The sequence below is a fragment of the Carassius auratus genome, unplaced genomic scaffold (assembly GCF_003368295.1).
Source record: "Carassius auratus strain Wakin unplaced genomic scaffold, ASM336829v1 scaf_tig00036604, whole genome shotgun sequence".
NCBI lineage: Eukaryota > Metazoa > Chordata > Actinopteri > Cypriniformes > Cyprinidae > Carassius > Carassius auratus.
The window spans coordinates 74401-98373 of record NW_020526318.1 but is presented as its reverse complement, the minus strand read 5'-3'; the positions used below and the strand labels follow the sequence as shown (position 1 = coordinate 98373).

At 40.3% G+C, this 23973-nt stretch overlaps 1 protein-coding gene across 1 annotated transcript in view; it reads right to left on the bottom strand.

The window, feature by feature from the left end:
* Positions 1-2151: 2151 nt before the first annotated feature.
* Positions 2152-23973, bottom strand: part of LOC113082607 (spectrin beta chain, non-erythrocytic 4-like) — a 73248-nt gene continuing 51426 nt past the window's right edge. Inside the window, exons 20-37 of the mRNA XM_026254187.1 lie at positions 18885-19148; positions 16808-17032; positions 16636-16725; positions 16286-16564; positions 13579-13709; positions 13174-13378; positions 12836-13081; positions 11922-12056; positions 11543-11787; positions 10605-10743; positions 10089-10173; positions 9791-9987; positions 8580-9379; positions 6695-6755; positions 6353-6612; positions 5020-5190; positions 4893-4935; positions 2152-2514 (exon numbers count right to left, since the gene is read on the bottom strand). Of these exons, the coding sequence (XP_026109972.1) occupies positions 2281-2514; positions 4893-4935; positions 5020-5190; positions 6353-6612; positions 6695-6755; positions 8580-9379; positions 9791-9987; positions 10089-10173; positions 10605-10743; positions 11543-11787; positions 11922-12056; positions 12836-13081; positions 13174-13378; positions 13579-13709; positions 16286-16564; positions 16636-16725; positions 16808-17032; positions 18885-19148 (3810 nt within the window). The 3' untranslated portion in view covers positions 2152-2280. The remainder of the gene's footprint in view (positions 2515-4892; positions 4936-5019; positions 5191-6352; positions 6613-6694; positions 6756-8579; positions 9380-9790; positions 9988-10088; positions 10174-10604; positions 10744-11542; positions 11788-11921; positions 12057-12835; positions 13082-13173; positions 13379-13578; positions 13710-16285; positions 16565-16635; positions 16726-16807; positions 17033-18884; positions 19149-23973) is intronic.

Here is a 23973-nt window from a genome sequence, read left to right as displayed (position 1 = left end):
TATATAAAAGTAATTAAACAACTTTTAAGAACATAGACATCACAAGAAACTCGAAAAACATTAGAGTAATAGCTGAAGTAGACAAGGCAATTAAACCATAAAACAATATACGTTTACTGTTGGGGTTGTGCTTTCTGTTGATTCAATGGATCAGATCCATCTTGGATTTAATAACATTTTATAAATGTTTCCAATAGCCATTTTTCCAATAGCCATAGCCATGTTTCCAATAGCCATTTTATAAATGTTTCCAATAGCCGATGACATGCGTGATTACTTCAAAGATGCTGCTGAATGAACATTTTGTTTTATAATACTCCCAGACCCTCAAGCACCAATCCTCCTCCGCTCACAATAGCACTGTGCAATGGGGCAGTATTTTAGTGCAAAGGAAAAGTTGCATAAGTTTTCTACTTGCAAGTGTATACATTATTTCCATTCGCCACCACATTGAAACCTTTTACTTCATACCCTCTGTCTGTATAAGTTATTCTATTGCATAAAAATAGGATTTGTTTTGTACCAAAAAGTAGACAAGGGCAACAAAGGAAGAGAAAATCAGACCCAGACACAGAAAGCTCTTTTGATATATATACAATGCTTTAAGATTGTATAGAGAAATGAGAGCTGACAATTGTATATTTAAAAGCAGGGATACTACAAAAGCATTTGTATGATGCTCTGTTCAGATAAAGGAACAAACGTGAGCTTGCAAAGAGAAAACAACTAACTTGTTAATCGAAAAAAAAAATGGTACATGAACATCATCTCCTTCCTCGCATGTTTGGTTTACATTTCTCTTTACAGAAGGAGGACCATTGCTTCTAACGTTATTTAGTTTTTTTTCTTCTTTTAGACAATGTGTTAAGGAATACAGTTGACAAACTTTAGGACAATGAGGCACAGATATACTACTTGAAACCATTAAGTTTCCGTTTAACACATATACTTTGACATTTAATTTCAACCCTGTATGTTGCATGAAAAATTGCTCATTTGTGTGCATGTATAAAGAACCAAAATGGATATGTGTCAACATTTGCAGAGCTGTCTAAAGCATAAAGTACCGCTTCTCTTGCAATATACCTTTGCATTTTTGCTAGCTATGGGCTTTCTATACTATCACCTGCGGAACTACAAAATTCAAAGACATATTTATCCCAGTTTCTACCAATCAGGAGAGACAATCACAAAACATCTACATGGCATTCAGCTGCCATCCTACAAACACCACCAGTTAAATCCAACGCCTGCATCCATTCAACCCTCAGTGCAATGCTTGGAAATAATGCTGGGAGAAAGTGACAAAAGGAAAAAAACTTTCAAGATTTACAAAACAATCAGTTCTGTGCTTGGAAGACTTTTGAGTATAAATAAAATAATGTAAACCCAATCTCGCATTCAGAATGGCTTGATGACGAGTACAATGTGTACATGCATAGACACATACACACATAAACTGATTTGGTAATCTGTCATTTAAAGAGCAAATTAACTCACACTCGACATTTAATGCATAATATGAGATTAATGGTTGAGACTTGGGAAATCTCATTTACGACACCAACAAACCCTAGGAATCAAATTTGAGAATACACACTCACAGCAGGTGAGCTGCTTCCCTTTATTTGAAACAGACCATTTATTTCTTCACTTGAAAGTTAAACCTTGTAGGCATGCTCTGATATATCATACGGCGTTCAAACATGTGGTCTACAAAGTGGCAAGACGAGAATCAAAATCGTGTGGAAGAGCCAATGAATACAAATCAACATGTTAACAGTATAAAAGAGCAAAACAACTTACAAAATAAACAGACAAAACATGCTCTTCAGAAAAAAGACCAACCTTGAGAAAGATTTTGGCATATTTCCATTCTCTTCAGCGCAAGATTGTATAGAACTGATGCTGAGAAGTAGAATATACAAAGAGAGAGATTGGTACACATACATATGGGTAATCTTTTTCATAGACGGATTAGAAAATAATCTTCATGAGCTACTTCACTACCATAACATCTTTCTCGCTTGTCCTCTATTTGCCTATGCTATCAGCTCTTTGGCCCATATGGAGCTCCTGAATTGTCATGGTCCTCGGCAGCCACTAGAGGGCGCTCACTGGCACATGAGCTCTGTGCTCCTCCATGTTGCCTGATTCCAGACTCAATTGAATAGCAAGACAAAAAGGGAGTTCACAGTGACGCCTTCGTTTCCTGATCCTGTCAGAGCACTTTCCTGGATTTTCGAAGTCCTGGCTCCTGTCTCACTACAATCGTGTGCCTCATTTCTTCTTGCCCGTCTTTTTCTCAGGCTTTTCACCCTTGTCTGAGCGCACAGATCCCCCGTCGGCTCGGTCTGACTTTTCACCTCTTTCCGAACCGCCTGCCCTGCTGCCATCCCTGCGTGTTCCCTCGTCAGTAGATGAGGTAGTTGGATTGGTCTGCCCCCGTTTGGGAATCTCTTCATGTTCACTTATACTAGCGTTTATACTCGTGACCCAGCTTTTCAGTTCGTCCTGCAGACCAAAGAGAGATTGAAGATGTCAAAAGTTGACCTGAATCACTGTAATGAGCTATAGCCAGGACGGCACAGAATCAGCAAGAGAGTCCCCCATAGAAAACTGTGGAGATTTCTACAGAATAGAATCTACATTCCCCAATCCTTGTGTTTTACTTACTTATTAAATATTTCAAATTATTAGATTAATACTTTCTGCCAATGTCTTTTTTCTGTCAAGAAGTGTGTACTGCTAGCTGATGGACTGGCTTAGTCAGGCTAGCTTGAGCTGGTAAACCAACTTAAAGAGTTAGTTCACCCCAAAATAAAAATTAGACCATGTTTTACTCACCCTCAAAGCATCCTAGGTGTTTATGAGTTTCTTCTTTCAGACAAATCCAATTGGAGTTATATATAAAAAAAAAAATTATCTGGGGGGTTAATAAAGGCCTCCAAATCGATGAGTTTTTGTAAAACAAATATCGATATTTAAAATGTTATAAAAATGTATATTTCACTTTCACTGACTGTCATACGTGGAAGCCGTTCTGGGGTTGATGTAGGACGTATGCGTCATGCATGTAAGATATGCTAGTCTCGTGATTTTGTTTACAAGAGCAAAGGAAGCAAAAGAAAACCAGGCACCTCTGGGCTTATATCGAAATCCTTCACATTCTTCTCTACAAGTACTCATTTTGTGCTTCTAATTTGTTAATGGTTTTTGTTTTGCTGTCTCTCCGCTGTGCTTCCATGTTTGTCACGAATCACCACCGCGTCTGCAACACATACTTCCTACGTCATCCCCTGGAACGGCTTGCACGTGTGACAGTCAACAAAAGTGAGAAAAAAAATATAACATTTTAAATATGAATATTTTTCTTGCAAAAACGCATCGATACTCTACAGGAGGCCTTTATTCAGCTCCTGAAGCTGGGTAAGGCATGTTTTAATATGGATGGATGTGCTTTATTTGACTACGTTTGGACTGTTGAACAAAAACACCCACCTACTAGCATTCTAACACCATTCTAAGGAAAGTGTTTTAATGTAACTCCAGTTTGATTCATCTGAAAGAAGAAAATCATATACCTGTACACCTAGGATGCTTTAAGGTTGAGTAAAACAAGGATTCATTTTCATTTTTGAATGGACTAACCCTTTACAACAGCGGTTCTCAATTCCAGTCCTCTCGCCCCACTGCTCTGCAAATATCGTGTCTCTCTTTTTAACACACCTGATTCAGATAATCAGCTCCTTAGAAGTGAGCTCCGTGCATGACCTGTGTTCCGATTGACATGGTCTCTACACAGTGTTTACTGCTCCCTACTCCCTGAGCAGGGGAAATCTGTTGAAGTTTACTTCACTTCGGAACATTCATTCACGGATTTGTGTTTCACAACGTCTGTCTGCACACACGGTGAAGTGTGACATCATATACCTCTGTAAATCAAAACTATTTAAATTCACGTCTTGGACACTTCAATGCACTTTGAATGGAACATATACGTTCGCTTCGAACTGGAATCATGGCGGAATATCCTGTGATGTCCACTTCGCAGGGCACTTATGTTCGAATAGAATGTCGAACAAATGTCTGAAGCAATAAGAGAAACATACAAAATGTGCAGAGCAGTGTGGCGCGAGGACTGGAATTGAGAACCGCTGCTTTACAACAACAATAAGCCAGCTTCTAAAGTATGCTAGGTTAGTCAGATTTTCTGAAAATGCCTGAAGATTTAATATAGGCCTGGTTAAAAATGTATTACGGACTGAATTAAAGGTGCAATAGGAGATCTTGGAAAATACTAACTTTAGCCTAATAGCACTGAAAGCGTATGTCCCACCCTCCCTGCAAATCACCGTCCAAAGCCATGCCTCCTGAATGCATGAACACGAACAGACCAGACGATCAGAGATAACATTGCTATAACACATTATGTGTCATTCACCGGTGAGAAAACTTAATAGCACAGTTAGTAAAAATACTCCAATACCAGGAAGGAAGATCAGGTTGTTGATGTTTGCCTGACATTCTTGCTCTGTCTGCATAGCGTATGTGAACGCGCTGAGGACGTATCCTCTCTGCACAAACAGGGTGTGCAGAGGTATGCACATATGTTGACAGGCAGGTAGGAAAGTCAATCAAAATGCTCGGAACGAGTGTTTTGATTGGATGACCATTTCTTGGTCCTACGCCTTCCAAAGAATATATAAATACATTTAGACCACTTAACTTCATGAATGCTACCAGGATGTGAAGACACTTTCAACCAGTATAACAAAACATGTTTCTGAATACTGTACAATCACCTATTGCACCTTTAAAGTCGGCCCAAAATTTGTGCAGAATTGAAGAAAAATGTAAAAACCAACTAGGATAAAAAAAAAGCAACTCACCTCATCTTTAGCATGGAACAGAAACTCACTTCCATCCTTAGTTCTAAAATTATAAAGCAAAATTAATGTTATGCAAAGAGAATGCAACACAAGTAACCAATCTTTTTGGAAAAGCTAATGAAATTACTTGAGAGTGAAGACATTCTTCTTCTTTTTGTAACCACTGTTGATATCACAGGCACAACCGCTCAGGTTGATAAGTGGCTCGTTGTTGTAAGGTGTGGAGGTGTTCTTCGCATCCTTATAGAATCCCAGCTCACCTTTATTCAGCACACAGTACAAGTTCACCCAAGATCTGCTGTAGTGTGGGAGAGAAAGTAAAAGATTGGACCATCACAACCCAGGTGACACTATGCAGTGACTAGCTACTCACCTACTGAGTCTGGGATGACCAGCCTTTAAGACTGAGCAAGACCAAACTGCTGCAAAAATCATTAGACTTTTAGAAAGAGATGGACAGACCATGGCTTACCTTTGAAGAGAGGGAGAAGAACAGTCAGCCGCAAAGAGAGCATTAGAAAGAAGAGAGATTTTGGTTAAAAAAGTGAAAATGTGACGTGACATTCAGCCAAGTATGGTGACCCATACTCAGAATTCGTGCTCTGCATTTAACCCATCCAAAGTGCACACACACACACTGTGAACACACACCCAGAGCAGTGGGCAGCCATTTATGCTGCGGCGTCTGGGGAGCAGTTCGGGGTTCGATGCCTTGCTCAAGGGCACCTAAGTCGTGGTATTGCCGGCCCAAGATTCGAACCCACAACCCTAGGGTTAGAAATCATACTAGGCCACGACTTCCCCACAATGAGATATGCTGCAATGTAAACGCAAATGCTAGTATGAAAATGGTTTTAGTGGACAGGCAGATAATGTGCAAATCATGCTACAAAAGAACAGACAACCATTCTTTTGAATTCTCTAAACTGCTCAGTGCAATGAACTAATTGTTTTGTGACTTGAGCTCCGAAGGGGGTGTTTACCGCCTTATACAAAATGGCTGTATAAAGCTGTGAAGGGTGAAGGCTTCATACCTTGCTAGCCATGGCTTCAGAGACCCAGCATCTGTTGGTCTTCTGACACAGTATCACCAGGTTGATTTTAGTATTACCATGCAAGTGGCAAGCAGTGCTAACAGCTAGCTATTTTCTGCCATAGCTGGATAGGAAATTTGTAATCAGAAATGCCAGCCAAACAGCTGCTCCTCAGTTTAACTTCAGGAAACATTTTTGGCTTGTAAAGCATTCAAGCATATCACAGTTTGTCTTGAAACGTGGTGAAAGAAAATAAGAGCTGCCTTGTAATGACAAATGTTAGTGCTCTAAGCATCAGTACACATTGCTAATAACAACATTAGCATGGCTTTGAATAACCAATCATATTGATTGGCATATTTGGTTTAGTCATTTCCATGCTAATTCCATGCCATGTGCCCATAATTTTAGACCACAAAGCCCCACCTGTTTGAACTCTTCTTTTGGACTTCAATGTCTATTTTGCGGAAGAGGAACCCTTCATGCTGGGCCATGTGGGTAGCTGGCTGGGGAACTGGTTGGCTGCCCTGGGCTGGTGCAGACCTTGAGCGCCGTGTTTCACCAGTTGTTGGATCCTTGGGTCGCGGTCTTCTTCTCGGTTTGGGTCTGTCGCGAGCACGTGGTCGGTCCAGTCTAGAAGACTTCTCAGGAAAACCATTGGGTACACGTGGAATCTCACCTCGTGCCTGAGTTAGAAATAAACAGTAATGTACATGTGATAAAATGTAGTTTAAAACAAGATACACAAATATTAGATTGTACACACACCTGTGCTGCTTCTCTTTCCTGAAGCTGCTCCACAATCTCAGCTAGCGTCGACCTTTTGTCCCTGCCAACATAAAGGCGAAATCTGAGACCTGGAAATGCTATTTTGCTTGAACCGCACAGAAAAAAGTTGCTGGGCTACTTTGAAATCAATAGGGGCTTTTGTACCGCTAGTGTAACTCAGTTCTAGGAACTAGCCAGCATGGCTACCAAGAAGAACCAATTTCCCTCTCTGTCCATTTTCCTGGTTGCTCCAGCAGCAGGAACTCTAAGGGGCCGTTCACATATCGCGTCTTTTGCGCGTGCAAGTTCGTTATTTCCAATGTAGGCGCGTGGCATGCACGCTCATAATGGAAGCGACGCGGTCGCGACGCGCACGCGGTGCGACGCGCCCATTTTTTCCAGGCGCGTCCGCACCGCATCGAGTTAAAAACATCTCAACTTTTCAGAGAGCTGCAAGCGCACCGCGGGTCATGTGACAAGAACTAACCAATCAGCTTCATCCTTTTCCGTAACAACGTTGAAAACTCAGCCAAGATGAAGGAACAGCTGTCCATAGCTGTATATGGATTGCCATTTTGAAATAAATTTAGTAGCAGAGCTACTGTGAGTGATTTTTAGTGCTGCAAATCCATTTATCCTTTGCTGAAATTTCCACGTCTTCATGGAGAGAGCACGTCATGGTTGCTTAGCAAAAGCAGACGCCTTAGGAGCGCTTCTGCCTGAGCGCTTTGGAAAGAAGGAAAAAGCGGCGCGCCTAGCATTTTCCACGCGTTTTTAGGCGCGATATGTGAACGGCCCCTAAAGCAGTCAACAGCTACATTTTTACTCGCAGTATTTACAACATCAAAAACTGGTGAATAGAGGATGCTGTGATCAGAGCTGGTTATTGTGTATCATGGGTTTCATGTAAACGCACTATTTATGTTACTGAAAGTGCATGGAATTCTGACTTAATCTTCCATGCAGTATTACATTTCATCAAGGCTGAGAAAACAACACAACACTGTCTACAACAGGTACCTAAATGCCGTTATCGCTGTTTTCCATGTTCGTGGAGTTAATATTTTTTACATGGCTTTTCAAAAATGCCAGGTTCCTCTAGAATTGTTTTAGACCCTACTCTAAAGTAGGAGCCAAATTAGTTCTCCCAAATGTGGAGTTCCTAGAACTAAAACCGTTCCTAGTTCCTGCGGTGTGAAAAAAGGCAAAAAGCAAGATCTTCCGCCAAAAGTTCTAGGAACTATGAAAAGGTTCCACCAGTGTGAAAGCCCCTAATATGGGAAAGCATTTACAGTCCTTTTACGTCCTTCATGTGACAGGTTAAACAGTCCAGCAGGCAATGTACGAAAATAATTTATCCATCAAGAATCGACTGCATCATGAAAAGTGAATGTGAACTGCAGTCAAGAAGTTTTCTTAGAAATCTGTCCGAATGTGCATGTGAAAGAATCTCTACATATCAGTATATATCAGCAATGCTGTAACTTTTGTAGTGTCTTTTGTAGGGCTGCACGATTAATCGCATGCAATTGTCATGCATGTCTCGTCAGTAAAGCTGGTTCTGTGATTAGTACTAAATATCCATCACCTGATTTTAAATGGAGCGGCACTTACAACACAAAGCCATAGTTCGCTGACAAGCTACACAATACCGCATCATAATCGCAGATAAAACGCATTCGCTTATGAACGTGATATTTCGTAGCTTGTCAGTGAACTACGACTCTGTATATTAAGTGCCACTCCATTTGAAAGCAGGTGATGGACATTTACTGTTAATCACAGAACCGGCTTTACTGACGAGACACGCATGACAATCACATGCGATTAATCGTGCAGCCCTAGTCTTTGTGGTTTGTTTGTGATCACAAATACAGTCACTCACCCACCACCACAGCGTCTGTCCGACTGCTCCCTAGCCTCCTGCTCACTGCTGTTCTGTCTCTCTGGTCGGTGTCTGTCCCTACGCCGCACCTCATGACCTTCCTGTTCACTAGATGTCTGTCTCTCCAGTTTCCTCTCTGCCCTCCCAGCTCGTTCTCTCCACACCTCCTGAGGCAGCTCGTCCCTGCGTGCCTGAATCAGCTGCTCAGTTGATAGTTGTCTCTCCATCCGCGACTCCCTCGGTGGGGGATGCTGCTCCACCAGAAGCTCTGAGCGACTGCTCCCGCTCCCTCCCACCATGCTGTTTAGGCGTTCCCTTGCTCCGCCAGGCTCCTGGAGCACCACCTCTGCCATCACGTTCTCATGATAACGCTCACGCTCCCTGTCTCTCTCCAGTAGGGGATGGACCACCTCATGGATATGTTCGATCTTCTGCTGTGGGACTTGGGCCTTAAATTCCATTCGCAATTGGGTGACCTTGTGCTCCATAGCAGTGCCCAGTCCTGCAGCCACTCCAACAATCCCAGCATTCCTGGCTTCCTGAAGGTGACAAGTAGCAGCTCCATTTATAATGGGAGTGTTGTTGACCACACTAGAACCCAGTCTGCAGGCCAAAGAAGAGGGAGAGGGCTGAGGGGTGATGCGCTCCACCCGGGTCTCGCCCTGCTCGTATATGGTTTGTCTTATGATGGAGGAAGGGCTACTGTGAGCAGGAGAAGAGTCCTGAGGTTCCAAGAAAACCTTCCGTCCCAGCAGGGGAGTTGGAGGAAGCTTACTCTGCTCTGCTTTTATCTTCTCTACCTAAATCGTTAAACAACAGAATGGGTTATTATTTGTACACCCACAATTCAATTCTGTAACATTTATAAAAAAGACATTATGCTATACACAGTTTTTCACAGAATTTCAGTAGGTAGTCTATTGACAAGTTCAAACTATGGTTAAGTTAAAGAAAAGTTTCCAACTTGTAAAAATTGCACAAGCAGACATCAGTGTGGATCTGTTTTGCTGTTTTTAATGTTGCTCAAGGGGGTTTGAATCATGCTCCTCCATTGCCACTATCCTGCAGAGTTCAGCACCAATCCTAATAAAAAAACTCAAAACCTCCCGGCAAATGTGTTTGGCCAGGTTGGAACTCTGCAAGACACTGGCCCTCCAGGAGCAGGACTGGATACCCCTGACCCTTGGGTTTGGTTGGCTGGTCTCTCTTACTGTGGTAAGACGACGCAAAGAGCTGAAGCGTTCTTCCCATGTTGCCGCAGCTCTGCGGAAGGCTTCATGTCTGCGAATCAGCTGTTCAACCTCATCCACGCTGCCTCCCAGTTCATTACTACTTAGGATGGGCTCCTGAGCAGTGAGCCAGGCCTCTGCTACCACTGCTTCCTGAGCAAACTGATGCACCTCCAACACTGCCAAGGCACAGAGAGAGAATGAGATCATAGGAAGCACATGACACAGATTACATAATTTTTGCATAATGTTTGCTCTCCATTAGCCTAATTTCACCCACTGTGCTGCAACTCTTCCCAGTGTTTGTCCCATTTCTCAGTGAGCTCTCTTTGCTTGGCCAAAACCTTCTCCAGCTTTTCTTTGATCTGAAACAGTCAATGCATCGTAGTCAGGTACAGACAGAAGACAGCTTGGGATGTCTTTTAGTCATCATCTCTTTGGCCAGAAGAGACAGCAGAGACAGAAATGCAGGAAGTTACATCGTACATACTTATTGTGTTTTCTTGTATTGCTGTTGCAGTAACAAACCACTGTATTCAGGGAATTTTTATTATTCGAGTAGCTAGACTTAAACTTTTTAAAAGATAATATTTGCTGTAGAATAAATGTTTATGTTAATACACACTATAGCACCACTTTTGGCAATGTTGAGAATGCAATATGTAATTGCAGTCTGTAACATTTTGTATTGCAGCAATGCATGAAATAAAAAAGGCATTGATTATGTTTTGGGCCTTGCATTGATTTCAAATTTCCAATAATTTGTAAACAGTTTGTGCTTGCTGTTTTGGGTCACCTCTTCTGATGCAGGGTTACGGGCCGCCAATAAAGTCTTGCCCATCTCGATACACTGTAAGACGCTCTTGTTTCTGGCCTCCACTTCACTCTTGAGGCTCTGGTGATAGTTCATCAGGACCTCCACAGATGACACGTCCCTGCAAGCACCAGAGACCCCATATCCCATTAAAGCTCTGAGGAAAGAGCTGACAGTGAGAGAAGAGAGAGTTATTCAGGCAAGAAAACATGGGCCAAGACTGCCCACAGAAAGAAACAGCAACAGAAGAGTGTCCATAATGGCTCCTGAGCTTTTACAGTATTACTGGTTCTTCGTAAAGACTTTCAAAATATACCAAAACATATAGATGTGCTATAGCATTGTTCTAAAAACCTAGTAAGCTGCCAACCTAGACCCAAGCATTGAAAGCCATCTTAGATGTGCTCCCAATGCCAGCAATATTATACTATGATAACATATTTTGTCCAAATAACTTGCATGTACCCTTTATTCAAATACCTTGCGTACTTGCATGTACAATAACTCCACTGGAATCCAATGACTATTGGAATATTTCTATGTTTTTGTTAATAATTTCTACGTTAAGTCCTCTGTTCATTTCACATAAATTAGTGTTTCAAGAAGGTAGTTGCCTATATGGGTACTGGACAACACAGCAGCTCATTAAGTTTTCTAACAGATATATTGTGTTCCAATACAGTGCTCCTAATGGGTACTAGTACGCTTAATCGTAATATGATGTATAAATACTATTGTGGTTCATGCACTTACCACCTTATCACTGATTTGTGCTCGCGGTATGATTACCTATAGTACACTCCAGCGGCCACAGTGGCTGCTCTTCAGATGACCTGAAGCAAACCTTCATGCATTACAATGATAAAGCACCTTAATGAGCTCCTTTAAGCAGACAGCAAGTGTCCCAACATGTGTCCTACCTTGGTTTCTCCCCAGTTCCTATCTGACAGATGATGCTGTCCATCCACATCAACTGATCACGCACCATCCCAAAGAAGCATAACTTGTCTGTAGCTGTGGTGATTTGCATTCGGCAGTCTTCACAGGAAATGAGCAGCTCTTTCCATGTCTGCATCACTTCATGTTCTTGCATGGCGATGGCTTCTGCTTTCTCCCCGGCATAAACTGTTCGGAGCTGGGCTGCACTTTCCTGCAACTGTCTTACCTGAGGAAAACAACCCTCTTTATGCTGCCACTGTCATGAACTGTATTTTATCATCAAGTATTTTAGAGATCTATCTACAGACTTTATATATTTATTTTGCACTCCTTGCATAAGGATGTGTTGCATCAGTTCACCTGTGTAACAAGTAGCTGAATATCATGTTCAAAAGTCTGCATAAGTCTCTGCAGAGTGCTGGTGTTTGAAGTGCCTCCTTGACCTGCGCGAACCTCAGGTAACCTCCGCTGCTTATCCTCGATCTGTGCTAAAACCTGAAACACACAAACAGACTCATGCTATTCCGCACCTGCAGACAGACGAGACCACTGCGGTCTAAGCTTTCATACAGCACGAGCACTGCTCCTATTTATCATGTACACACAGTAAACACACAAACAGAGCTTAGTCTCAGTCTCCTCAACACCTGCAGCAGAAGGACAAACATGCCTCAGCATTATCCCACAAATATCACAGTAATAAAACAAAATATATACGCAAAAAGCTTGCCAGGGCGTTAAAGAAAGCTAGGATTGTTATTCAACCAATAATATCAAGTACACTGCCCATGTAACATTGTTGGAAAAGTTGAGATCTACTCCAGAAGAGTTTTAGGAAACTTTCCCACATTCAAGTATCGATAAAGAGAAAATGCATGAAGCTAGAATAAAACATTTCATTTAAAAGCAGAGGCTCTGTTCTTCCTTCTGACATGTACTTGCACATTCAGATATTCATAAAACAAAATATTCTGGTGGCCATGAACATTTTGTGAAGATAATAAAAAATGCTGGTATTGGCTGCTCTGTTGGAAAAAAAAACAGCATATGCTGGATTTTTCAACAGGGTGGCAACTTTTTTTGAAAAATTCTGGCTTAATGCAGTGCTATATGGTTGCTTGGATGGATGCATGTCATTTAAACAGATAGTTTAATAAACAAGCATTTGAAGAAAACCACTTGAGCAATATTGACAGTGATAGTGATGTATACTAGTAATAATTATGATGGCCTTGGCAAAACACTCAGTTTAGAGTGCGTTTCCTCCTTCATACCTCTTGGCAGTCAGAGAAGAACTTGTGTAACTGGTGTGAAGCGGCGAGCATCTGTCCTCGCGTCTCCATCAGCTCCAGCAGATCCGCCCAGGCCTCGTTCACCCCATCCTTCCATTCAGCGATGGTGGCTGCATCCGCATGCCCGTAATCTATGAGCTCATCAACCATCTGGTTGACAGCAGTGACCCTCTCCTGCCCCAGGCTCCCAGTCTCCGATGCAAACTCTGTATATTTCTCCTGCAGAATCTGAGGATCGGGTTTATCAGTGTTAGAATTACAAGAGCTACAGCTGATCATGTTTAGGGGCAGATAAATATGGAATAGCTGAATCAACTGACCGATACATGCTCAAAGTCTTGTCCGAGTTCAGTGGAGCTGGCGATGACCTCCCTCTCTGCGATCCACTGCTCAAGTTCATCCACCTCCCTGTTGAGCTGATAGAGCCAGTACTGCTGCTCCAGACGAGACTTCCTCTCCTGCGCCAGGTCCTTCAGAGACACGTACAGCCTGTCGATCTGAGACTGATGCTTACTGATCTGCTCACTAAGGCACAAGCACACACACACATACTTAGAAGTCATTCAGAGGAAAAGAAATCAGTGAAATCTACAACTCTTGAAAAGTGTTATCACTGGAGTACAAAGAATGGCATCTGCGATTGCACAAAAGTGAAACTAGATGAGCAAAAGTTTGTTGTGTGTTTGTATATTTGATTGAATCAGTGAGTACTGCTGCACATTTACCAGTCTGGATGTCCGAGCTCCAGCAGCTGTCTGCACTGCTGAGAAAGCATCCCGATGGTCTCGGCATAGTCCTCTATGGTCTGCTCTAGCGCCAGCTGTTTCTTCAGCAGCTGCAGAGTACTGGCTTCATCCTTAAGTGATAGAGGGACACAGCTCAGATACACACAGCTCCAATCTCATTATCTATAACATTGCAGCATCCCAGAAAACGACAGGTTTACACAGGTCTCAAACAATAAAGATTTTTTTGACCCTGGACCACAAAACCAGTTTAATACATCACATACAAGTTGAATAAATAAGATTTCCATTGATGTAAGGTTTGTTAGGATAGCACAATATTAGGCTGAGATACAGCTATTTGAAAATCTGGAATCTGATGGTGCAAAAAAATCTAAATATTGAGAAAATCAACTTTAAAGTTGTCCAAATGAAGTTCTTAGCAATGCATATTACTAATCAAAAATTAAGTTTTAATATATTTACAGTAGGGTAACTCACAAAATTTCTTCATGGAACAATATCCTAATGATTTTTGGCATAAAAGAAAAATCAATAATTTTGACCCATACAATGTATTGTTGGCTTTGCTACTGTTACAGAGGAGGTTCCAGTACTGCCTCCTCCTCACCACCAGAGTGAACCTTCCCCTGAATATTAACAAACTCTGATTCTGAATCCATTTCCCATCTTCCCTCATACCTGGAACTGATCACTCACACCACACCTGACTACAATCACACCTAGTCACTCTCCACACCTGCACCTCATTTACACACACAAACACACACACACACACACGTTTGTTTTTGTGAAAAGTGGGGACATCCCATAGGCGTGATGGTTTTTATACTGTACAAGCTGTATATTCTATGGCCCTACACCAGTGGTGTAGCCTAAAAATAGATGCAGAATAATTTTTTATAGTCTCAATGAAAAGGTTTACTAAACTTGGGCTATTGTTGTTTACTTAGAAAAAATATATATATTTAATTCAACCCTTTCACGCGTAAGTTACAAATATTTTTACTGACCCCTTGTTTCCATGGCGACGCGTCATGATTGTCACGTGACACACCGCAGCCACTAACAGATGTATCGTTATTCATTTTATTTAGTTTTTCATTTTTTATTTAAAAACTTGCTTACCATGTCAACTATCTGATATTCCGATTCTTCGTTTAAAAACCTTTATAAATTATCTTGATCTATAACGAGATGAGCGCTGCAGTTCAGAGTCCTGTCAGCCGGATTTAACGTACAGCACTTGAATTCTCCAGTTTCTCCCTAAATACATGAAAGTAAGTGGCTGTTGAACTGGGAGAAGAATAGAGTTAAACTTTATTGTTCTGCTATGTGTGTCTGATATATGAATAAAACACATCGGCAAATTACATTTGATTAGATAGTTTTTGTTGCTTCCATAGACATCAGTGTGTATTTTACAAACTACCAATGTATTGTTTTACTAGTGATTATTTATATTTAAATGTATGAAACCTAAAATAAACATTATGTGGTTGAAAACACTGCATATTAATTGTGATATATGACAAGCGCTGAGCATGTCCGTCTCTGGCCCAGTGCTCTCAGGGGCACAGAAATAAGAATCCAATATATGGTGCAATAATGCTAAAAATGTTAAAATGTAATTTACATTTTAAATTATTTTTGTTAAAATATATCTGCCGACATTCGGACTGCCAACCAATCAGCAAACAGCAGATGACTGTGACCCCAGCAGTTTATGATATAAACTGATAATTTTTGATTGCACATTGCTAGCTAGCAATATGTCGCAGAGCTCCTTTCTTAATTTTTTAGCAAAAAACCTTGGCTTGATGGACAGCCGGACACAAGGCCTAACGTTACACCTGATGAGGAACAACATCAACAGACAGTGTTGCCAGATTGGAAATGTCCAAGTATCGTACCAGAAGTTCAAAATTATTGTATTTGGAAGAAAATTATTACATTTAACAATTAACTACATTTTGACATGACCTGCAAATTACCACTAAGAGTATGGTTGGACGGAAGCAGTGCGAAAAAAAATACTATCCCATAATTGTGCACAGTAATCTGACAATAAATGTGGCACACCCAGAGTTTCATTTCTTGCTACACTACTGCCCTACACCAACCCTAACCCTCACAGGAAACTGTGCATTTTTAGTTTCTCAAAAAAACTCATTCTGTATGATTTATAAGCGTTTTGAAAAATGGGGACATGAGTTATGTCCTCATAAGTCACCCTCTCCTACCTGTGTCATACCCATGTCATTATACAGAGTTCCTGATATGTCACAAAAACATGCAGACACATATAAGCAGTCACCAAACGCTCAATCACTGCGAAGCTTTGATTTGCCCCGGCTGTCTTTTCTGAGCGTTATCACCTTTGTTTGTTTTCTAGTGTATTGACCTTGGACTGTTTCTCGATTCCCTGATTGTTCTCTGCCTGCCCCGACTCAGATTGCCTTCTCTGAACTCTGTCTGTCTGCCACCTGCCCTGATCTCTCGCCTACATAAACTGTAACATTTTTGAGATGTGTGTACTGTATATACCATCTATAATGTATGTGTGTGTATATATACGAGCCAGAAAGCTAACATTTTGTTGATTAGAGTTATTTATTGCTTATTATTTAGTATGACTGTTTGGTGTTTCCCACCCCCACATGACTGGTCTGTTCTCTTCTCCTACCTTTCCCGTCTCCTCATTCATCATGTGCAGTTCCTGCTCGCTCAGCCAGGCCTCCACCTCTCCTGCATCAAAGTCGTACTGCTGCGCCTGGTACATCACATCCAGCCGGAGCTGCCGCTGCTCGGTCTCGCTCCACAGCGCCTCCCACAGCTGATGGAGCTGCTCCATGCCGGCCCTAATGCTGTCTGCTTCTGGACTGCGGATAGACGCGATCACACCTGCTCTCTCCAGAACATCCTCCACATGTCCACGATGACCTTGAAGCTCTCTCTGCAGACTCTGAGAGGAGATGACCATGAGAAACAGAGTCTTGAGAGCTCTGCTCAGTAGAGTTTTTGATGCTGTCTTACTTGATTCTTCTTCATGAGTTGCTGAACAGCTTGTAAACTTGTGCCATGTTCTTGAGAAGTGGCCACGGGGAGACGCTCTTGTATCCACAACTGCAGGCAAACACATTCACAACATGTTGCACATTTCGAAATATATTAAAGCTAATAGTTATAATGAGGTTGTTAAACTCACAATTTCATCTTCGAGGTCACGGCCCACTTGGTGCACTTCTTTAGAGGCCAGCAGGATACGACGTCTCTCTTTCAGCGGCTCAATCAGTCGCACAATTCGTGTTTCCACCCCGGCTTGTCTCTCAGACACCTTTCCCATCACCTGCCCCTGCTGAGGGATGGAGGCCGCCTGAGCCTGCAGCTCTCCGACCTCTTTATACCACTCCTCCATCTGACACTCCATCGTCTGTTAGAGGTGAAGTGGAGGGAACATGATGAATGAGCAAAAGAGTATCAATGAAGAGGTCGATTGAAGTGTAGAACAGGAAGGAAGGACAAGAGAACGAAGTGGACGTCAAAGAGAGAAGGATGGAGAGATACACAGTTCAACAACAGTGGAGCACGGTTAAAAATGACGACAGTATAGATAGTGGGAAAGAGGAGAGGAAGAACACCAGAGAGACCAAAGGAGACAGGAAGTGAGTTATGACATCATCATAAAACTTTCAAACTCCCAAAACAAATGCTCATTTATGTTAAAATTGTGCTTGTCATTCCTTAAAAATGGCGAAGGACACTAGATTTGATAGCAAAGATATCAGGATATACACTAACATTCAAAAGTCTGGTGTCAGCAAGATGTTTTAGGAATAATTTAATACTTCAGCAAGGATGCATTACATTTATTAAAAGTGACTGTAAAAACATTTATGAAGACATAATTTAGCAAACATTTCTATTTCAAATAAATTCTGTTCCACTGAACGTTACATTCATCAAATAATCTTTAGAATAAAGTATCACAGTTTCAAAAATAGTAAACTATTTCAACAATGTATTTTAAATGTTTCTTTCAGTGGCAAATCTGCAGATTATTAATGATTTCTTATCATGTGACACTGAAGACTAATGTTGCTCATAATTTTACATTTAAATAAATAAATACTAATTAAAAATATATTAAAATAGAAAACTGCTATTTAAAATTGTAATAATGTTTCACAATATTACTGTATTTTTTTTAATCAAATAAATGCAGCCTAAATACCAAAAACCAAACTTTTGAAAGGTTAGTGTTTAAAAAGATCCTGATACCGTAACCCAATCGGGTCAGATGTTACATAGATTAAGACAGTGAAGTGAACCAATGACCAATCCAAACTCTTATATCAAGGGCTACTGTAATTACAGTAATGGGATTCAAACATGTGACCAACTATTACAAACACACTATTGCTATTTTCATTCTGAAATGAGACGCAGCAATTCATTGACTTAAACACAGTTAACGTCAAACTAGAAGAGACTTCATGTACTGCATTATTATTAACAACTGCATATTAGTACTACTATTACACAACATGCAAATGAACCTTAAAAAGAATCTAGAATCAGAATTATTAATCGAAATGTTTCATTTTGTCTGGCATACCTAAAAACATTTTTACATTTTTTTTTAGAGATTACATTTTCAACTACAGTAAATGCTACTGAAGGCAAAGTGTTTGAAATATGCTGATGTATAAAAGGACAGGAAACATAACACAATAAAAACCACACACTCCCATACACACACACACACATAGGACTGGTCATTCCGCATTGACCGCTACCTATGATGTACATATGAAATATATTCTGGTGAAAACTGATGGGAATTTAAAGAACATAAAAACAAACTGAAAGGAAGAGAGAGGGCATGTGCAAATCAAGAAATCGAAATTAAGATGATACAATACCGCTGATGGTGATGAGGATGGAGTGACATGGGGACAGAGCTGAAACTGAACTCAGATCAGCTGAGAGCCATGGCATGCTGTCAGAGAGGAGAGCCACACCAGTGACATGAATCACACTCATACGGTGGACAGTGATGAGGCTCATATTACCAGAAAATGCAGCAGTAGAAAATAAAATAAAAGTCTTCAGCACAGGAAAGAAATAAAGAGCAAATTAAAGGCATGTTGGAAACCAGCAATCTGACAGATCAAAAATGAAAGCAGGATCTGGAGCAAACATCATCTTGACGCACATAGCATTTCTAAACTCGTGAGACTGAAAGCTGCTGATACTTGTGTCTGTGAAATAAGAGTAAAAACCTGTAGTTTCTTCAGCTGCTTGTTGACAGTGGTCAGGTCCTGGCCGTAGTCCACATGTGCCAGATGTCCCTCAAGCTGCTCTAGTCGCTGGTCCAGACTGGAGTAGTTTTGTACCAGCAGGTCAGCTCGGTTGGCCTCGAACAGCTGCCGGGCTTTGGCTTGTGTGGTGCTCTCCAGATCCTGCCAGCACTCACGGATCTCCTCCAGCTTCTTCTTCACCAGCGTGCTCATCTCGGGCTTCTCCTGCATTAACCTCTGGCCCTCCTGAGAAAACCCATAATGTACAGAGAAAATCATAAGTATTCAATGATGAAAACTGACCATTTCTGTTCCACTAGTGGCACAAAATGGAACTGCAAAAATAAATGACAGCTTCCAGATAGGATTCCCAAACACTGCAACCCTTGTAAAAAATAAAAAATTAAAAAGTGCATTTAGAATATTGTTAATGTTTATTATGGAAATATTTATTTCTAAGTGTAAGCTGGATATGTTTTCAGATGCTTATTTGCATGCTATTTATAATTAAATTATAATTATAGTTTAAATGTAATTAGTTGAGGTTTACAGTTCTTTTTTACTTAAATATTACAGCTTTATATGTAATATAATTGAAGTAATGGAAAAAAAACTTGTATGTCCTGCATTTAAACATATTTGTAATTACACATTTCTAATGATAAAGGGACCTATCATACACCCGGCGCAAAGTGATGCAAGACGCAGCCCAAGTGTGTTTGCTAGTTTCAGTCCGGCGCCATTCTTATTTTCCCGTCCAGCACCACGTCATTTAATTAGCAAATGCATTTGCGCCCATTTGTGCACCCATGGGCGTGGGCTGGTCTGAAAAAAAGAGGTGTGTTCAGGTGCATTGCTGGCACGTTGCTATTTTAAGGAGCTGAAAATAGACTGTGCCATAGACCAACTCAAACCTGGTCTAAAGTCAATGGCGCAATATTTGTTTGTTATTTGAAGAGCGCGTTGGTAGAAAATACGCCTCTGGGCGGGTCCACAGTGCGCAACTTTGCTTATTACACACAGGGATGCACATCACACAAACATGGCAAATATTAAAAACAAAAGGATTACAGTGTAAAAGAATATTATTGTGTATGCTACATAAACATAAAAGTGTAATGATGGATAGTGTATTAGAATTATCCTACCTATTTGCAATTCAGCCTATTACTACTTATTATGATGAATGAAATTCTACTTCATCCCACGCCTTCTTCACCTCGGGAAGCAGTGGTGGATTCCTGCTTGTCCCGTAGATGATTTTCTTGCGTGCTTTACCTTTGCGCACGAGCAGATCAGTTTCTTCGCTTGAGAAGCGTTCAGCTTTTCCGCCAATACATTCCACCATGTAAATAGAGATCTATCTTGAGCGAGCGCATCTCACTCTTAAAGGGAATGGGAGATGACACTCTGATTGGTTTACTGAATGTTATGCCCATTACTTATTAAGGGAGTAGGGACAACCCATTCCAAAAATGCACCTCGGCGCACAGACTGTTTTTACGTCGTTAAAAAGTGGATTTGGACACGCCCCGAGTGCACCTGCGCCGTGTGCTTTAAACTTTGCGTTTAGATCGTTAAAATATGGCCCAAAGCTTAAATTTAGGACATTTTAAATATATTATCTTTAAATGTGATATTGAATAACACACTACACTTACAATTACTTTTAATTTTTGCTTTGCTATGCTGTTACTATGTATACATACTATATACATACACACACATTTGTTTTATTTACTGTAAATGAGATCTGATGAACTAGTCATTATCAGCTCACAGTGATCACAGCTCGGTCTAATAGTGTGCTGAGGACTGTGATTCACATGAGTACAGTTGGCCGTGTCTGGACTCCAGCCTACCTAAAAGAAAACTGCACCTGTGTCACTTCAGATCAGCTCAGGACAGAGAACGCTGATCTAACGACGAGAGCAGATGCTTCTTCAGAGACGCACACTGATTATGAAACTGCAGACACTCATCCGTGCCTCTCCATTTAGATTAAAAAGTTAGAACTATATAAACAGTGCATAGATTTAAAGCTATTAGCTACTTTCACTATTACTATATTTGGGAAAAAGAAATGCACTTAATTGTACTGAACGTGGATTGTGGTGTACTTCATATCGTTAAGTATATATTTTTTTCAAAGAACTCTACGTGCTGATAATATAATATTACTTAAAATACCACTTTAGTGTACTTAAAAAGAGTACACTTAAGTACACACTTAAGTACAATTTTAAAAGTGCACTTTGTAATAAAGTCTATGGCTACGGCGCATCATCCAGGTGGATGCTGCACACTTTTGGTGGTTGAGAAGAGACCCCCACATGATTGTACAGCACTTTGGGTGTACAGCAATACACAATAAAGCGCTATATAAATGCATCATTCATTCAAGTACTGTACACATATTTTAATGTGTTGAATTAGATACTAAAGCACATGTAAAATGTTTGATTAAGTCTAATGTGTTATTCAATATTACATTTAAGGTTAACATATTTTAAATGCAATAATTCCTCATTACAAATGCTTAATTGCAAAAAATATTTAAATACTTGAAATACAAGTTTCAACAGAAATGAATAGATATTTAAATGTATCATTAGCAACGTTTCACATTTGCATACTTAAAGAGATAGTTCAACCAAAAATAAACATTCTGTCATTAATTGCCCTCGCTGTTCCAAACCTGTTAACTTAAGATATTTTTGATGAAATCCAAGAGCTTTCTGACCCTGCATAGACTGACACAAACGTTGCCAGGAATGTAGGAAGGACTTAGTTAAAATAGTCCATGTGACATCAGTGGATCAACTGTAATTTTTTGAAGCTATGATAATACTTTTTGTGCACAAAGAAAACAAAAATAATGACTTTTCAACAATTCTTATCTACTGTGCATCATCAGCTGCAGGGCTTGTTTATGAGCAGAGGAATGCACATGTATGCATCGGACATTTCAGTTGCATTGCTGTCTATGGAGGGTCAGAAAGCTGTCAGATTTCATCAAAAATATCTTAGTTTGTGTTCCATAGGTCTTACTGGATTGGATCAACATGAGGTAATTGATGAGAGAATTTAAATTTTGGGGTGAACTAACCCTTTTAAGAACTGTATATATTTTAACAGTATATTATTTATATTTTTATTATATATATATTTTAACAGTATTCTAAATGTGCTAAAGTGTACTTCTTTTACACAAGAGTAGTGCTCATAGTTTTAGGGGATTGATCCTAATTATTAAGAGTTGGCATGTAACTCCCACCTTGTAACCAATCAGAATGTTCTAGCAACTGCATAACAACATAAAAAAATTAGCTTTTAAAAAATCCAAACCTCTAACCAACCACATAACAATGACCTGCAAACACCCTAACACAATAGACACAAACTTTTTCATGGAAAACAACCACTCAAATCTTCTGCAGAAAATGTAAAAACCTATTTATATGTAAAATACCTATTTTATATTTTTTCTGTTTCATTGTTCGTTCACCAAATACTCTTGTGCAATAGATGTTTTTGGCGAACGTTTTGTATTTGAATGCATGACAGACAGGTCTACAGAACCTGGCACGAGCACAGACTAAACTGGCACACCTCTCTCTCTCACACACACACACTGGCCCTCCCTCACCTGATCTCCACACAGACCACAGGGTCCTAAACACACATGCACATACATACAGTACACATGCAGTGTCCCTCCCCCAACACAGCCAACCATTATAACTCATCCTTTCTGTCAGCACTGGCTGATGGGAAGGGGGTTGGTACACCGATACAGCAGTGACCATGGAAATGATGCCCATGAGCACAGGAATCAGACCGGCTGCTTCCCACACACACACACACCGGCAGCCAAACGGTGACATCACAGGCTATCTAAAGTAAGTGAAAAAACAAAGCAGGATCATGTAGTTATGAAGTGGGAAAGACATTGTGTAGGATTTTGTGGTAAATTTCAAATAATTGCATAGAAACAGCAAGTAGCAAATTAAACCTTTTGAAGTAAAAGACAAGTTGAAGTCTGAAAGACTGAAATAATATTTTCTTGTACAATGTGAATGCAGCACAATTTTCTTTGTTTTATTTACAAGTTGTATGAATGTTTTTTTTTTGCAGTGCATGTTATCCAGTTAAAGCATAATTACACAATATATTGAAAAATTAACCCTTTGAATTTTTAAAAACTCATTTAATACGGTTTACACTCTGAAATGAGCAATGTTTCACATTTATGAATCCTGCCCGAGTTGCAGTGCTAAACTAAATGATGCTTATTTAATTAAATATGAATGGATTTTTAAATATGTAAATTAGAGGTTAATCTAGAATGATGACTGTAATGGCCAAACATATGATTTAGCTCACACTGACATACATAATGAAATTAAATTATTAATACTGCATTAAAACTAATTATTTATTTTATTAGTACTTGTCAATCAGCCAAACTGATTTGAATACTGCATGGAGGCATGTAACAGCAGTTTCCACATTATTAGTGTCTTTCTCTGATGCTGCATTATGTGCAATCTAATGGGAGTCTGTCCCAGTCGTGCATGTCAAAAAGTCTTTGATGTGAGAAGAAAGCTGGGAAATAGGACAAGTGATCTTTAAAGGTTACATTAGTGTATCATTATCTATGGATATTTATTGCTCTATTGTCCTGAAGATGAGATGAGAACACAAGGGTCTGAGAAAGAAAAACTAAAAGCTTTTTATGCATTTTGGCCAGTGCAGTGTGCACTAGAGCAGCTTCACACAGCAGAACTGGGTTAAACATGGTGCTGCGAGAGGCTTTACGTAACATCTCTCTTGATGACAGCCTCTAGTTCTCTGTGCCTCCTCAGGAATCTGGCCTGAGCTCCCAACATGCACTGCGTGCGCTCACAGTCACATCGTTGACTTCAGCGTCCTCATGCTGTGGCGATGTTAAAACACTAAAGAGTGTACACTTGAGAGAAGAGTGAGTGTGGGAGAGGTGGTTGGTGGGAGGAATAAGACGGATAATTTGTGTCTGAGTGTCTAATGAGTCACAATGTAGGACTCTTGA